Here is a 17,022-nt window from a genome sequence, read left to right on the forward strand (position 1 = left end):
ACCCAGTACTTAACAGGTGCTTAATAAATTGTGGTGAATAAATGGAGAAAACAATGGATCGATCGATTAATGAACTATAGCATCTCCACTTCGGCTGGCCCTAATAGCTTGCTGATTCTGGCCAACCTGGCCTGCTTTCCTCCTACCAGGTGCTTCCACGCAGACTCCCACTGATGTTTTGCCTGATGCAGGTTCTAGGACGCTGTGAGGTCCTACAAGTTCACCCTGCCCTTCCCAGGGCTCAGTGCCAGACACACCCACTTTATCATGGCCTCGTTTTATTGTATCTCTGTACAATGTGTTGGCCATAAAATTAATTTATGATACTTATTTGGGGACTGTAAAATTGCTCTCCAAAGTGATACTGTGTCTCCCAATGTACTTTCTGGGAAATGCCCTGCTTATTGGATGCTCTGATCTTCCACTGTTGAAGCACAGAAATGAAGTCACATGGACAAGCAAAGGTTTGTTTCTGTTTTCCTGTTTGTCAGATTACAACTTCTATAATTGCCCACACAATCTGAAGTCTTACTAATTCTCCCTCTGCAAAATCTTCTGTATCTGTCCTGATTTCCTACTCCCCCCAGCCAGTGGTGTGCTGAAGCCAATTGGCGCTAGCTTGCAAAGATCCAATTGTTAAATTTTCAAAAAGCAGGGAAGTTGGTGGTTAAACTGTTGGCAGCTTGAAATTGGCAATACTTACACCATAGACATTGGCAGATGCTACAAATTCAGCTCCTTTCCACCTCCACCCCGAACTGAGAGCTGGTTGTGAAACACATACCCGCACACCACTACGTGCATGTCTTTCCCTCATTCAAGTCCTCATTACCTCTTGCCTGCACTATAACAGGATCCTACAAACCAACATCTCTACTCACACAGTCTTCCCATCCAGGTGATCATTGCAGAATACTTCTGACTACCAGGAACAGAAAACCCAATTATAGATTTCTTAGATGTAAGAAAAATGTATTATTTCATATAACAGAAAGTTCAAAGATGAGGCATTTTCAGGAAAGCTCAGCAGCTCAAGAACTCCTCAAGTACCCAGATTCTTTTCATTTTTCCACTCTCAGCATCTGGGCATGGCCATTCGTGGCTTCGAGATGGCAGTTGTGGTTCGAGGTTCACGTCCTCACACAGTGACACATGCAACTTTTCCTTATGTCCTCAAAGTACAAATACCACCTTCCCTGAAGTCTCCCTGCAGGCTTCCTCTTGGGTCTCCTTGGCCAGGATTGCAACCCATACCTATTCTTCAGTCAGTCACTGCAGCGTAACGGAATTACCATGATTGGTTCAGACTGCTGGTTCTCAACCTCTTAGAACCAACATCTCCTTTTGTGTAAATATTTTATAGCACTCCTCTTTCCTGAAATGAAAATCAAAGACAATATAATCTATCCACACATGTACTTGAAAAACAAATCAATACAAGCTCTCATTGGAATATAAAGGTGAAATAAAGGAAGATAATTTTCAAAAATTATATGCATATGCATTTCAATATATATGGTAAATTATATTATGACTCCAAATTATTTCCTGCCTTCCCTATACCAGAATTAGATATCCAAGCCTGAAGGCATGGGACTTGCACCGCCTCACCCAATTGATGTCAGGCTTGCTTTATGATTTGCTTTGGTCAGTGTAATGTGAATGGAAGTGTCACGTATGAGAAGAGCTTGAAAAGCCATTGCGTGGTTCTGCCATACCTTTTTCCTCTGCTGTGACAGCAGTATGTCTCAGATAGGGCTGCCCCTTTATCCTGGCTCTCAAAATGAAAAAGACATGTGGAATAGGAGCACAGCTTCAACTGATGTATATGTGAACAACAACAACAAAAAATACATTTTTGTTGTTGTAAGCCATTGGGATTTTTGGAGTTGTTTGTTACTGCCTCACAACCTATCAAAAGCTGACTAATATAATACGGCACAACAATATTCTGCACAGAAAGAAGCAGTCCACAGCTTCAGACGAACACTGATACAATTGTGTTGTAACAACAGTTCAAAACCTAAAAGAGATACTGCTCTCCATGCCATGATTTTCTGCAATGGCAATCAACTCTTTGTAAAGCTCTGAGTTTGAAAAAAAGGCATCCCTGGGGGAATTCCCTGGCGGTCCAGTGGTTAGGACTCTGTGCTTTCACTGACGAGGGCCTGGGTTCAATCCGTGGTCGGGGAACTAAGATCCCACAAGCCTCACGGCTGGCCAAAAAAAAAAAAAAAAAAAAAAGGCATCCTTCGATTTACATTTACATGGGAGTTGCATTCCCGGAAAATGCAATGTAGAATAAAATTGTGAAAAATTGGTTGTTGCTGGAGCCACGTGATTATAAAGAGATATTTCATCTACATGAATGTCTAGTGGTTTATTCACAAGTCATGGGTCCATTTATATAAAGTTCAAAAATGGGCATACTGTGTACATGCTGTTAGCAGTTAGAATAGGTGTATGGCTGGAAGGAGACACTAGGCTGTGTTCAGTTTGTGAAGATTCATCGAGCTGTATACTTATGATCTGTGCATTTTTCTATACGTAATTATACCACAATAAAGAGTCTTTTAAAAAGTCATGCAGGGCACGGGACAAATCTTTGATATATGGGATTGCCCTGTGCATTGCAGGATGTCAGACATTCCTGATCCTTGTTCATGAACTGTCAACAGTGTCCCTCAATCTTTATGACAATCAAACTGAAACAAAACAACCTCACAAATTTCTATACTGCTGAACCCCTGGGTGCCTTAGGTTTACATAATCAAGCATCGCTCCCGGGGCTGTGCCCCCTTGAAGTTCATCAACTGCTTTATATCTAAATACAACTGGGCTTCCCTTGGCCATGAAGAAGAAGGCAGGGTAGGAGAGGATGAGAAGTGTGTGGTGGTAGTGGTGGTGATGGTGGCGATGGTAGAAGTGGTGGTGATGGTGATAGTGGTCGGGTAGATAACCCTCTGTGTCTGCCACAACGTCCTTCTCATGCTATCAAATTCATTGCAGATCACTTTGCCCCAACCTCAAATCTGCAGTGGCTCTCAACTGTCTATAGGATAAAGAGCTCAACTTACCTTTCTAGGCTAATTTTGAGGCGTCCTCCGTTTTCACTGAACCATTGCCCTTTCCCTCCACGGAACACGCTATGGTATCACAATGCACTGCTCCTCCTTCTGTTAAGAAAGCCCTGCTCCCATTCTCACTCCTCTGGGTCTTTATTTAAATGCTTCTTTCCCATGAAGCAACCTCCTGGCCAGAGTTAACAATTCCTTTATATACCTTCCCATGGTGCTTTGCTTATCTCCCTCTTTACCATTTACTTCATTCCACCTTTTGTGTAGTTAGTTGGCGCGGGCCTTTTACAGCTTCCACAGCCATAGTACAGTGTTAGGAATTCACTAGCACTCAAAAAATGCCTGCTGAATTAAACTGAACAAGAGCACAGCCTCTGTATTTCACAGAAATCAGCAACCCAATATCTAAACTCTTTTAACTGGTTGAGAGTCACAGTTGCCATCTGGGTAATTAATAAATAGCTTTCCATCAATAGCCTCAATTGTGAATTCACTGTACTTCCCTTCATTGTCATAGGATTGCATCCTGTTCTGGTTCTGGAAGGGAAATGAAGCTATTTGGCTTCCCTGAACCATGGTCACTCCCACATGCCGATTATGCTTAGGCCCTTTCAATGCACAAGAGAACCCACAGTAAGACAGTAGGGGGCCTGATAGCAGCCTGGCTGTAGTGTGGCCAAGACGCAGAAGGTGAGGCCAGTGGAGTATTTCAGTGACAATTCAATAATTATTTATTGAGTGTCTATTACGTACTGGCTACTGTGGGTGCCACCAGTATCAATGAATACAAATCCTTCTCCATTCAGTCTAACTGAGGAGGTGACGTGTCCAAGTACCAGTAGAGAGGGGCAGATAGGAGCTGACAGGACAGAGAGAATGGCATTGGTTGGGAAATCAGGCGGGCTAATCGGAGAAGGTGGTGATTGGTAAGGCCTTGTAGGATGGCTAATATTTGACCAATTAGAAAAGAGATGGAGGGTCATTCAAATGGGGGGAAATACTCAAAGGCAGGGAAGAAGGAAGGAAAGGGCCAGAGAAACATGGTTTCCTGTTGCCCCTTGGAACCAGATACAGGCTCTGTTTATACAGTCTTCTGATCTTCCCTCTGAGCTAGTAGTATGTGGTCTTAAAAGCTGGGAATCCTTAGTTCTTCATAGGATTAAAAAAATCTTTTTATTGAGGTAAAACATACATATAGTGAAGTGCATATGAGTGTTAATCTTAAGTGTTCATCTTGATAATTTTTTACACACTCACGTAGTTACCACTCTGATCAAGATATATAACATTTCCATCACCCCAGAAGGTTTTGTTGACTTTCATCATCAAAAATTATTTTTGCCTTTTCTAGAATGTCATTTAGATTTAATCATACAATATTAGCTATCAGCACTTGGTTTCTTTTCATTGTTGAGTAACTCAGTGATTAACTGTGTGAATACAACAGATTTGTCTATTCATTCTGTTGATGGACATTTGGGTTGTTTTTGCTCTTTGACCAATATGAATGGAACATTCTTGGACATGTCCTTTGGTGGACACATGCACTCGTCCCTCTGGAATGTATCAGTAGGCCTGGGGTCACTGTGTCATAGGGCGGCTCTGCTCAGCCTCAGTCTATTAGATGCATACTGTCAAGCTGGACTTGCAATTGGTGTCTGAAGTGGGAGGAGGGGGCAGTTTTGTGGTACTGAGCCCTTAACCTGTGGGCTCTGATGCTAACTCCAGGTAGATGGTGTCAGAACTGAATCGAATTGTGGGACACCCAGCTGGTGTCTGGAGAACCTGAGAATTGCTTGGTGTGGAAAATCCACCCATTTGGTGACCTGAGGTAGAGTATTCTGTGAGTAGAATGCTGGAGCAAAGGAGAAACAGAAGAGTTTTTCCTGCACGTATTATTGTTGAGTAGTGCAGGAAGAGTAGAGAGGAGAAACACAGGAGTGTTTTTCCCATGCAAGGGAAATGACAGAAGGTGGCAAAAAGCATGGGAACTAAGGCACTTAATATTTTCTTTCCACTCCAAAAAGAACGTGGTGCAGCTTACCAGAAAATACATCTAGAACATCAGTCCAATCATGAGAAAACATAAGACAAACCCTCATTGAGATATATTCAGCAGATACTTGGCCATACTCTTTATAAGTGTCAAGGTCATAAAAAACAAGGAGAGACTGAGGAACTATTACAGATTGCAGGAGACTAAAGAGAAATAAATGAATGTTATGTGGGGTCCTGGATAGGATCTTGGAACAGAAAAAGGACGTTAGTGGAAAAACTGGTGAAATTTGAATAAGATCTTTGGTTTAGTTAATAGTAGTATAATTTAAAAAAAATTTATTGAAGCATAGTTGATTTACAATGTTGTGTTAGTTTCTGCTGTACAGCAAAGTGATTCAGTTATATGTCTTTTTCATATTCTTTTCCATTATTATTTTTTTTATAGGAGCACACCGTTTTTATTTATTTATATATATATATATATATATATATATATATATATATTTATTTATTTATTTATTTTTGGCTGTGTTGGGTCTTCGTTTCTGTGCGAGGGTTTTCTCTAGTTGCGGCAAGCGGGGGCCACTCCTCATCGCTGTGCGCGGGCCTCTCACTATCGCGGCTTCTCTTGTTGCGGAGCACAGGCTCCAGACGCGCAGGCTCAGTAATTGTGGCTCACGGGCCTAGTTGCTCCGTGGCATGTGGGATCTTCTCAGACCAGGGCTCGAACCCGTGTTCCCTGCATTGGCAGGCAGATTCTCAACCACTGCGGCAACAGGGAAGCCCTCCATTATGTTTTATCACAGGATACTGAATATAGTTCTCTGTGCTATACAGTAGGAACTTGTTCATCCATGCTACATATAGTAGTTTGCATCTGCTAATCCTAAACTCCCAATCCTTCCCTCCCCCAGCCCCCTCCCACTTGGCAACCACAAGTCTGTTCTCTGTGAGTGTTTTTGTTTCGTAGAATATTCATTTGTGTCATATATTAGATTCCACATATAAGCGATATCATATGGTATTTGTCTTTCTCTTTCTGACTTAACTTCACTTAGTATGATAATCTCAAGGTCCATCCACGTTGCTGCAAATGGCATTATTTCATTATTTTTTTATGGCTGAGTAATATTCCATTGTATATATGTACCATGCCTTTATCCATTCATCTGTCGATGGGCATTTAGGTTATTTCTGTGTCTTCTTTATTGTAAATAGTGCTGCTATGAACATAGGGGCGCATGTATCTTTTCGAATTATAGTTTTGTCTGGGTACATGCCCAGGAGTGGGATTAATAGTACTGTAATGTTAATTTCTTGATTCTGATAATTGGACTATAATGAAGTAAGATGCTAACGTTAGGGGATGCTGAGTGAGGGATCTAGAGAGACTCTATTATTTTAAACACCTAATATTGCCTGAGAAGAAGAAGTGCTTGCCTGAGGATGAGAGAAGAGGATGGGAGAGCAATCTGGGGGATTGGGAAGTGTTGGGAAGACAGGCTGGGTCTTCCTTCTAATCTAGCCTAGGTGCTCCCTGAGGCGGCCTCCGTCTGTTTTCCCAGCACCTTGAGCAGCCTGGGGTACATACCAGGCACTCAGCACATGCTTATTGAATAGGAGGTGGGGTGTGTGTATGGGGACCTTCTGTCATCCTAAGTCCCCTGGTGCACCCTAACAAAGACAGTGGAAAGTCCCAAGCCCTGAGCCCCATTCATAACATGGAGGCCGAATTATTAACGCTTGTCTTAGGGATGAAATAAGAAAATGAAGCCAGAAATTCAGGTTTAAAAAGAAAAGTTACAATTGTATTTTAGTTTCAGAGCAAGCCTCGTTTTGTGATTGGATTAATAATTGGTTCCTGAATGCTTAGATAGGAGGAAAAGGGCAGAAACCGGTAATTCAGTATAATTCTCCCAAGGGTGTCAATATTCCCAGGTGGCAAGGAATAGAAATGGTGGGATAAGGGAGGGAGGAAGGAAGGCAAGGGTGGGCCTGAGGTGCTTCAATGTTCTCTGACACTCCAGCTCCAGGTTCTGGTGCTGACTCCACTGTGATGCCCATGGGATTCCCTACAATCCACCGTGGGGAGAGAGGTGGGGCCTAGGAAGGCGGCCTTCTTGGCCAGTGCTTGGCCTTCTGGGTCTGTCTTCCGGGGGTTCTACCATTCAGACCAAGAGATGTGTAGATGTGCACACCTTGAAGCAGCTCAGGAGCTGGGATGGGGTTGAGGAAGGCCAGCCTTACCTTGTAAACCAATGTGGTGTGATAAGATTGCTGAAGTGATAACTCACAGCCCGCTTGCCTATCCGCATCTCCTTTCCCCACCTTGGCGAGGCCCCAGTTAGCTCACTGTCTCAGAGTGGAAAAACAGAAGTGCCCTTAAGTCTCCTGGATTTTTGTCTTCTTAAATACTTAGGAAGAGCAAGGCTCTCATGGGAACCCCACCACCTCAGAACAGAAAGGATTTCCTGGGGAGGGGGTGAGAAAGTCATGGGAATCTTCTGAGAGTAAGAGGGTCCTGGGAATGGGACACTGGAGCTGTTCTCCTGGGTGAGCCCACTGGGGACGAGGAGTCTGTGGGATTTGGGGGAAGAGTGCCTGGGATCTGCATTGCAGATGGAGCCCTCAAGAGCAGGTTGGTCCAGAAGAGGCCTTGGGTGTGGTGTGTCAAGACAGGATGCTTCATCCCCAAGAGGGGTGACTACAGGGCACCTTGGGGTGGGGGAAGGGAACCCCTCAGCAGCCAACCTTGCAACAGCCCAAGGACGTCAAGATCTGCCTCCTCGGGAGGCTTCCCTGGTGGCACAGTGGTTGAGAATCTGCCTGCTAATGCAGGGGACACGGTTTCGAGCCCTGGTCTGGGAAGATCCCACATGCTACGGAGCAACTGGGCCCATGAGCCCACAAGTACTGAGCCTGCGCGTCTGGAGCCTGTGCTCCGCAACAGGGGAGGCCACGATAGTGAGAGGCCCGCGCATCGCAATGAAGAGTGGCCCCCACTTGCCACAGCTAGAGGAAGCCCTCGCACAGAAACAAAGACCCAACACAGCCAAAAAAAAAAAAAAAAATTAAAGGAAAAAAAAAAAAAAAAAGATCTGCCTCCTCCATCTCCTGGCCTCTCACATCTCAGCTCCCTAGGCCATGCTCACTCCAGCCCAGCTTTCTGTTCTTCCCCAGAGGCCCCTGGGTGAGGGTGCCAGGTGTCCACTTTTCTCCTCCTCACATCCCTTAGGTCTTTGCTCCGAGGCCTCCTTCTCCGAGAGGCCCTCCTTGACCATCCCAAGGAAAACGGAGAGGTGCTCCCAATCTCTCTCACCCCCGCACTCTGATCCCTTACCCAGCTTTATTTTTCTCCAAAGCCCTCTCCCCACCAACTGTGTTACTGTTTGAAGGTAGTAGTGATTTGTTTCCTTTTCCTCAACCTCCCAACAATGGACCCCAACAGGGGTAATTATAAATATGCTTCAAGTAGTGGATGGTCATGAAACATTGGACGCAGTGGATGTCCTGAACATTGGGGTTGTAAGATCCCCCAAAGCACACCCTTGGCCCCAGATTCTGGCTCCACTACTCACTGGCTGTGTGTCTTCAGCAAATTCCTAGTCTCTCTGAACCCTAGTTTCCCCGTCTATAAAATGGGATGATAATCATACTGCCTTAATAGAGTTTCTGAGAATTAAAGCTCCAAGCACAGTGCCTGGCCCACAGCCGACACTCAGTAAAGGTTAGTGTCCCTTGCCCCGGTGGTCTCTTAATGTGTCCCTTCCTTATTTCTCCTGCCCAGGCCCACTTACCCTCCACAGCACAGGTTTCACTGTCAAGCCACTCCATGTCACATGGGCAGTGACTCCCTTGGCCCAGGTGTCCCTGACTGTGGCCTGCTGTGGCGGAGATCTCACCCAGTGGATTTTAAGGCCCCCGTGGACCGGGATCACACCTCATTCAAATTCCCCGCCCTCACCCAGTGTCCAGCCCCTGACGGTCAGGCAGATATGGGACAAATCTCTACACGATGTGTCATCTCCTCCCTCCTTAAAAGGAAACTCCACCCCTGAAATCACAAGCCTGTTTCTTGTGCTTTAGAATGCCCTGCAGCCCCAGGTTCTCCTCCTCCTCCGCTAGGGCCTCTGGGCGGGGGCGGGGGCGAGCCCGCCCCTTCCCTGTGGGTCCAGCGGGTGTGACCCAGCAGGGTTCTGCTGCTACCCCTGCTGGCGTCAGCCCTCCCTCCACATTCCCACTCTTCCTGCTGACCACAGCACCGGAGGCCGCTCAGCCCAGCACTCCCGCTAATGGCTAACGCTTTTGTGGAAGGTTCTGAGCCCGGGTTAAAAGACAAAAAGCTAGGCTGTCCCCCACAGCTTCTCTAGTTCTGGTGTTGGTTCCTCCAGTTCTGATGTTCTTCTTTCCTTGGATCCCGCCTTTGTTTTTGTTCCAATGCCTCCTTTTTCAAGCTCCAAGAGAAAACCTCTCGGGGACTTTGTGACCTCGCCCAATTTCCAACATTCCAGATTCAGTCATTTCCCCCTTTCTTCTCAGACTTTAAATCACTGTTCTCTCCTGGTGTTAATCAGAACTATGAGGAGGCCAGAGAAAACGGTGAGACTGTAAAAGCTTATCAAAAACAAATTCTGAAAAAACCAAAAAACAAAAAACAAATTCTGCTCTTTTAAAAAAGCATTTTCCAAAACAGCTTCCAGGAATGAAAAGTGGGGTTAAATTTTGCATGGATTGCAAGAGTAAGCGGCTAATAACCCGTAAAATCTTACACAGAAGCAGGGAAACTCAAAATAAGAGATGGTCCCTGCAAGCCAGCCCATCCTGCGACCCCCTCCCCCGCTCTGCGGCAGGAACTCCGACTCCGGTGGCTGGAGCTCTGCTGCAGTGGCACTACCCACGCATACTCAACTAACAGACTCAGACCACGCCAGCCATGCCACGAGGTGTGTTTTATTGTCATTAATCATACAAATAATTTTCTATAATATCCCAGGGCAAACCGGAGAATTTGGCAGTCCGATTGGAGGGTCCCTTCAGAGACCCACAGGCCGGTGGCATCGGCACGGAGTGCCCGGGTTCACAGTGCAGCTTGTCGCTCGTGTCCATCTTGCAGGTGGCTCTTCCTCCACATCACGACTAGGGTCTCCAAGATGATGGGGGTGGAGAATACTCCGGGTTCTCAGGAAATTTCACTTCGCTTGCTTCTCCTGCTCAATGGCTGTGGAGGGCAGGAAGCGGGCACTGGGGGATGGGAACCCCTTGCAACCCGCCAACCGAGGCGCTTACAAACCTGGGCTGGGCGAGGCACCCACGAGGTCTGGGGATTAAGAAAGAGGCTTGGGGTTGGGGACAGGCGCCTTGTGCAACAGAAAGGGGGGCTGGGGCTGCCCGACGAGAGGCATCCGCCGGATGGGGTGCGGGGCTCGGTTTAGGGGAAGGGCGGGGTGGGGACTGGGCTGGGCTGGGAGCTCGAGGACCCGGAGGCGGGGGCGGACTCACTCTCTTTGGTCGGCAGGGTGTTCTTCTCCTGCGTCTCCGTCTTCTTCAGCTTGGCCTTATCGAAGCTGGCGATTTCCCCCATGTCCGGCTTGTCTGCCATTTTCAACCCTAGCGGGCAAGCCAAGGCGGTTGGCCCGGAGCCGGGGCCAGCGGCCCCCTCCGCGCTCCCCGCCGCCGCCCCTCGACGTGGCACTCCGGCCGGGGCGTTCCCGGCAGCCCGGAGGCCGAGGATCTGGGAGCGTCCCGCACCCCCTCCACAGCCCCAGGGCGTGGCCGGCCGGTCCGGGCGTCCCGTCGGGGAAGGGCCGCTCCGACCCCACCCGGATGGGGCCTCCGCCCCAGCGCGCCGCTCACCGAAAAGTTCCGCTCCAAGCCCGCGGTTCCGGTGCTCTGACTTGCGTCGCTGCAGCAAGAGACAAAAGAGCGGCGCCCGCCCCTCGCCTTATATATGCCGCGCCCCGCCCCGCCCCTCGCCCGCCGCAGCGGGGGCGGCACCGGCGGCTGGGGGGGCGGGGCCAGGGCGGGCGACTAGCTTTCCCGCCGTGCCCTCCGCCTGGCTGCCCGCCGGGTTGGGCGCGGCTCTTCCCGCGCGCGGGGTCTCTGCGCCCAGTGCCCACAGCTCTCCGGTTCCCCAGCGTGGAGGGTGCAGGCGCGGCCAGGTGGGCGCCAGGCCCTCAGTTTTCTAGGGTGCTGCACTCCCGTCTCCGGCAGTCTGCTGCTCACCCGCAGGAGGGGCGTGGGGGGCCAGCGGGGGAGGGGTGTATGGTTGGGTGTGGATGTGGGTGTGTAGCGTGTCGTTGTGAGTATGGGTGTGCTGGCGTGCTCGCGCGCTTTGCAGCAGTCCCGGCTCGCAGGAGACACCCCACCCCTGGGCAGTCCCCACGTCTTTCGCCTTTAGCACACCGGAAACCCCCCCAACCCCTTTTCCTCTCCTCGGGGAGGTGAACCCCTGCAGGGTCTCACACTAAAAGAATCCGAGCCAAGGGTCCTAGAGATGAAAAGACGGGGTGGGGGTGAGGGTTGCAGATAGGTTTCCACTGCTCCTTGCTCAGGTTGGAGGCCGGTTGTTTCCCTTCCCTGAGCTGGGCAGCTCCTGCCGGACCCGTGGCTGGTGCTCCCTTAGATGTTTGATGCAAGCATGGTCTGAAAGGCGGTGGTGAGAGCAGGCAGGCCCCAGGGCCTTGCGGTGTTCTTTCTCTCACAGGGCTCCTGGGGATGCTGTGTCCCCAGGTTCCATTTTCCTCCTTGAGTTAACCTTGAAGATGTCCCTACAAAGGTTCTCGTTTCCCTTTTTAACCCATTATGGGAGTGGTGTACTGCAACTAATCAAATCTTTCTTAGAAGAGTTGTATCTTCATCCTGTGCAACATCTTTAGTTCCACAAATGAACAACCCAGGAGGTGAAGCTGGTCATTGTTTTATTTGTCCTGAAGTTTCCAAATGTCAAGGAGTATTACCAAGCACTTTTGAAGTGGCATTTGATGGAAACATCCTAAGTTCTGTCCCATCCCTTCCTGATTTTAACCGTTTTTTTTCACATTCCCTCAGTGCGTTTGGAACAGAAGGAAATAAATTTGGGCTTATGAATTTGATATACCAAACTCCTTATGTGGCCTTGGGCAAGTCTTTTCTTGTACCTCTTCATATGTAAAAGAGTTTTGGCATAAAACTTAAATGAGGTAAAGAGCAGGCATCAAGTGCAAGCTTAACATGGCAGCCCCATGAGAATGGCACACACACTTCATTAGTGTATCAGCCAACTATTGCCACAGTATGCTGTGTAACAAACTGTCACAAAACTCAGTAGCTTAAAACAGTAGTCACTTATTCTCACTCACTCGTCTGCAGGCAGGAGCTGCTGGGTTGAGCTAGCTGAGCTAGCTAGGCTCACTGGATCTAGGTCTGCTCCACAGCTGTCTCATGCTCTGGCCCAGGATCTAGCTGGAGCTTGTTCTTCTCAAGGTGATGGGAAAACAGCAAGACGGCTGTTGCATAAGAGAGTGCAGAAGTGTTGAAGTGTGTGTAAAAGCGTGTCATGTCACCTCTTGTCTGTTAACATCCCATAGGCCAAACCCACCATCAATGGAATGGAGAAGTATTATATTCCACCCATGGTGGGAGAGGGAGGCGAATGAACATTTCTTAAATAAAAATCCAACTTCACAGTCAGGCAAACAATCGTAACAAACAACCTCCAAAGGAGGTTTATTCTCCATTCATGCAGCAACATTTTATGCTGTTTCTGTTCAGGCAGCTTTCCTCCATGTAGTGACTCATGCACCCAGGCCCCTTCTCTCTCATCCCTCTGCCCTCCTCTAGGTCCTGGATGTTTACTCCATCTAGCCAGTGGATGGGAAAAGAGAAGACAGAGGACTGCACTAGAGTTTTTATGGACCAGGTTGGAAGTAGTCTCCATGAGTTCTGCCCTCATCTCTTTGGCCTGACTCAGTCACATGATCTCACCTAACTGCAAGGGAGGCTGGGAAATGTAGTCAAGCTGTGTGCCCAGGAGTAAGAGCAGGGGTGGAGGGTCTTGGAGCAATCTCTGCCATACACGATTGAAGGATCTGCCAAACTTGACCATGAAAATATCCAGACATCCAGAGACGTCGACTCTTTGGAGGGTCTCAATGGCAGTGGATTCCTCTTCAGATGCAATGCCAAGTGTTATTTAGGTATTACCTTCCTGGGTCCCACCTATGGCCTGTGAAGTTGTCCTAATTTGGACCCTTGGTGAAGTCCAATTCCAACTTCCTTTTCTTTGGGAAACAAGGGAATCTATGTCTTCTCGATACAGTTGTAGAGACACATGTTTCAAACATATCAAGCCTGCAGGATTTCCAAACTAAGGAGCTCTAAGTAGACTTGCAGACATTCTTTATTCTCACTCAGTGCACTTCTGTGGCCCATCTCTAAGGAAGCAGGGATCCTCTCAGGCATTTGTTGCTTAAGAACGGTCAAACCTATTAGTCTCATTCAATCCTACGGGTGGTGGTTTTAAAAGTCAGCATATTCTTTGACACTTGTCCCACTAATTCCTGAGTATAGACTGTCCTTCGTGACTTTCTTCTAGTCAATAAAATGTGGCAGAAATTATGCTTTTCGATTTATGAGCCACACAGCTCTGCCTGACTCTCTCTCTGGGTGCCTCCACACTCTGAGAAAACCAAGCACCTATAAGGAAAGGCCACTTGCAGGCATTCCAACCACAAGCCTCAGCTGAGGTCTGAGACAGCATCAACCACTAAGCGTGCAAGCACATGAGGTAATGCTGAGTAGAGCAGACACAGACTGTCCCGGGCCAAATTGCAGATTCATGAGCAAAATAAATGTTGCAGTTTTTGTAAGTCACTAAGTCTTGGGAATTTTTGTTATGTAGCAACACAACTCATTTTCCCATGAGACAGAAAAATCATAACTTAGGGGTGCCAGGGTCTTAGGTCTCATTTGGGGATTTTTCCCTAAATATTTTCTATAATACTCACACACGTACTTTTCAGCAGAGGTTTATCAAATGCCCACGGGGCATCTGGCAGTGTTCTGGATGTGGAAGACAGAAAGATGATGAGACTCTTAGTGACAAGTCTAGTGTAGTAACTGAATGACTCTGAGTCAGTCAACAAGCTCATGCTTGTGCCCTGTGTTTCCTTATGTCTTGGGGCGTCATTTGTCTGACAACATATCAGCCTGCTGCTTGGAACGGATTGTGTACTGTTCACAGACGGTGTAGAGAAAGGAGAACCACTCAACTCCAATTACGTTTCCATCTTCATTGAGAAGGATGCACAGGAAATCGAAGAGCTAATAAGACGGACCAAAGGGAGTCTTGATGACTGTCAATCTGGTGTGTGGGGGGGAGTCTCTGGAGATTTGCCATGGGACTCCAGCCCTCAGACCTGGCCAATTTGACGATATTTTTTTAGGGACTTGAATGGGGATGTAGATAGAATGCTGACTATATTAGGAAGGATGCAACACTGTAAATGCCAAAGCAAAGTGGATCCAGTGGAGAAATGGACAAAATATGAAGAAATGAACCTGATAGGGACAGATGCAGAGCCTTCTCTGCCTGACCATTAACCCTGCAAGTACAGGGAGATGTAACAGGATTAACTCTCAAGTGGCAGTGAGATTTCTGGCTGTATGAATAAGCAGAAAGAGTTCAGTCCAGGTTTCCTTTGAATGTTAGGAAGACATTTACTTCTGCTTTGTTTCCTCCTTGCTGAAATGCTCATGTGAGATGTTCTTCTTGGTCTAGATGTTCACATTGTGTACCTTCTCATTTCATTAAGAAAGCTGCTGGAGCATCCTCTCCTCAGAGAACCCTCCTTGACCACCCCTATCATTCTCTAAAGTTTTACCCTGTTTCATTTTTCTTCTTAGAATCTGATGAAAGAAATTTGTACATATTGAGGAATGGGGAAGTCATTCTGGTTTACACATGCGTTAACTTGAATTTTATGCTAATTAGAACAGCCTATTTGTGGCCTATCAAACGTACATTATACATCTGTTTTAATTATTGAAGAAAAGGGCGCATTGACCAGAAGTAAAGAATGCCCATGTTAAAAATAAAGATTAAATGCTTCCCTTCCTGGGACGCCAATGCTAGTACTTCTTCAATGAAATGACTCCCTTCCCAGGTGCCAAGGCCATACTGACTCGCTGGATATGTTCTGATCTATTTTTTTTTTTTTTTTTTTAAATCTTGAAGGAATGTATCCCTGACTTGTTTAATGTTCTTTGCTCTGACAAGATGTAAAACTGTGCTGAAAACTATGCTTCTCTGGAGTAGTTCCTCAGAGTTAACTGAGAGGCTATCTTCTGGGCTATAGTCCTCAGTTTGACTCAGATAATACTCTTTTCTATTCCTATTATAGATTGTTTATTGATTATTTCATCAACAAATCTATCTCTACCAAACATGTTATAAATTCATTTCTTTGTTTATTGTCTATCTCCCACACTAGGAAATGGGAGACCTCATTTGTCTCATTTACCACTGCACCACCAACACCAAATGCAACGCCTGATATATAATAAGTGCTCAATCAATGTTCTTTGAACAAATGCATAAAATTCTTAACCAAAACGGAATAGGCTACTCTGGGGGAGGTGATGAGTTCCCTGCCACTGGAGGCATTCAATGAGGAGTGGATAGCCAGGTATGTGGACGGTGATAGAGATGATTCAGACCTTGGGCTTCAGTAGGTTCACAAGTGAGCAAAACTGCTTCTCCCTAGATGACCTCCCTGGTCCTTCTCGTGTTGTTATTCCAGGTGGGAAACAGCCTCCTGTTGGTTGTCAGCTTTGCCAGCCTGAAAATAGCTGTGTGACTCTCACACCGAGGAGGTATGGGAAGGAAAGAAATCAAGATGTGACATCTCTGTTTTCCATACCATTCAAACACCGTTTCTCTTTGTAGGTCATGGAGTTTAAGGACTCCCCAAGATAAAATTGGGAAGAAAGTAAAGTGGGCCTTTGAGGTTCAGCTTCAGTAATGATTGTTCTGCTCTGGAGATGTGTGGATGAACCCCTAAATCAAGCTTGGCAGTTGCTGAGGTTGCCCAAGTGGCTAACAGTCACAGGCTGTGTGAGGATATTATTGTTTCAGTTTTCACCTCTGGTGTTGTTAGAGTAACAGTAATGAGGGCAACTACTATTTTCGTGCAGTTGTTGTGTTCCAGGCCCTGAGAGAAGAACTTTATGTATTATCTCACTTAAACTTCACCGAAACACTGTGAAATGGCACTATTTTGATCAACTCTGCTTTACGGGGTAGGCTCCGAGGCGTGGTCAAGGTCACACAGCAGGTAAATTGGCGTGGCTGAAACTTGAATCCAGGTCTGATTCCAGACCCTGAGCTCTCAACCCCGGCACCACCCTCACCTGCACCTTGCAGCAGGGTTTGTAACCTGCCACTTGGATCCAGATGGTTTATTTATTTTGTTTGGCCACATTAAACTCAACAAAAAACTTCAGGCAATACTCAAACATCGGAAGATTTCCGAGTTGAAGATCTAGCCACCCTGGGTCTATATTTTCTCACTGCAGCGCCATGATTAGCAGCTGCCCCCTTGAAATGGGGTATGTCAACTTCACTTTACTGGATTCTCCAACACTCCCTAATGTCTTTGCAGCATGGAGACCAGTGTCAATTGCCATGTATTATATATGTATGGGTGTTTTACTTATAATAGGTAAATATTTCTTGTTCCCAGGTCTCTATCTGTGGACATCAGCCTTCAAGATGGCCCCTAACGGTCCTGCCTCTTGTTCTCACTCTTGTGTCGAACCCTCCTCTATTGTACAAGGGTCTGTCTGGGTGACCAATGGCATATGGTAGAGGAGATAGTATGCCATTTCTGAGATTAAGTTATAAAAGATGAATTTCTATTTGGTGCCTGACTTTCTCTCTCTTCCTCTTGTATCTCTCCTTCTAGGGGAA

General features: G+C 46.9%; 1 protein-coding gene across 1 annotated transcript; it reads right to left on the reverse strand.

Moving 5' to 3' along the window:
• Positions 1–10,009: 10,009 nt before the first annotated feature.
• Positions 10,010–11,084, reverse strand: TMSB10 (thymosin beta 10). The gene is made up of 3 exons (XM_057558286.1): positions 10,929–11,084; positions 10,575–10,682; positions 10,010–10,293 (listed from the first exon to the last, which is right to left on the reverse strand). Exons 2-3 carry the CDS (start codon positions 10,672–10,674, stop codon positions 10,265–10,267), a joined length of 129 nt encoding a protein of 42 aa, XP_057414269.1. The 5' UTR covers positions 10,675–10,682; positions 10,929–11,084; the 3' UTR covers positions 10,010–10,264.
• Between the last annotated feature and the right edge of the window lie 5,938 nt (positions 11,085–17,022).

The sequence above is a fragment of the Balaenoptera acutorostrata genome, chromosome 12, assembly GCF_949987535.1.
Source record: "Balaenoptera acutorostrata chromosome 12, mBalAcu1.1, whole genome shotgun sequence".
NCBI lineage: Eukaryota > Metazoa > Chordata > Mammalia > Artiodactyla > Balaenopteridae > Balaenoptera > Balaenoptera acutorostrata.

Excerpts from the sequence above, each read along its gene's own strand:
- TMSB10 (XM_057558286.1), bottom strand. The coding sequence starts at position 10,674 with ATGGCAGACAAGCCGGACATGGGGGAAATCGCCAGCTTCGATAAGGCC. Across the intron at positions 10,294-10,574 it reads CACCCTGCCGACCAAAGAGA|CCATTGAGCAGGAGAAGCAA; the intron begins GTGAGTCCGCCC and ends TGCCCTCCACAG.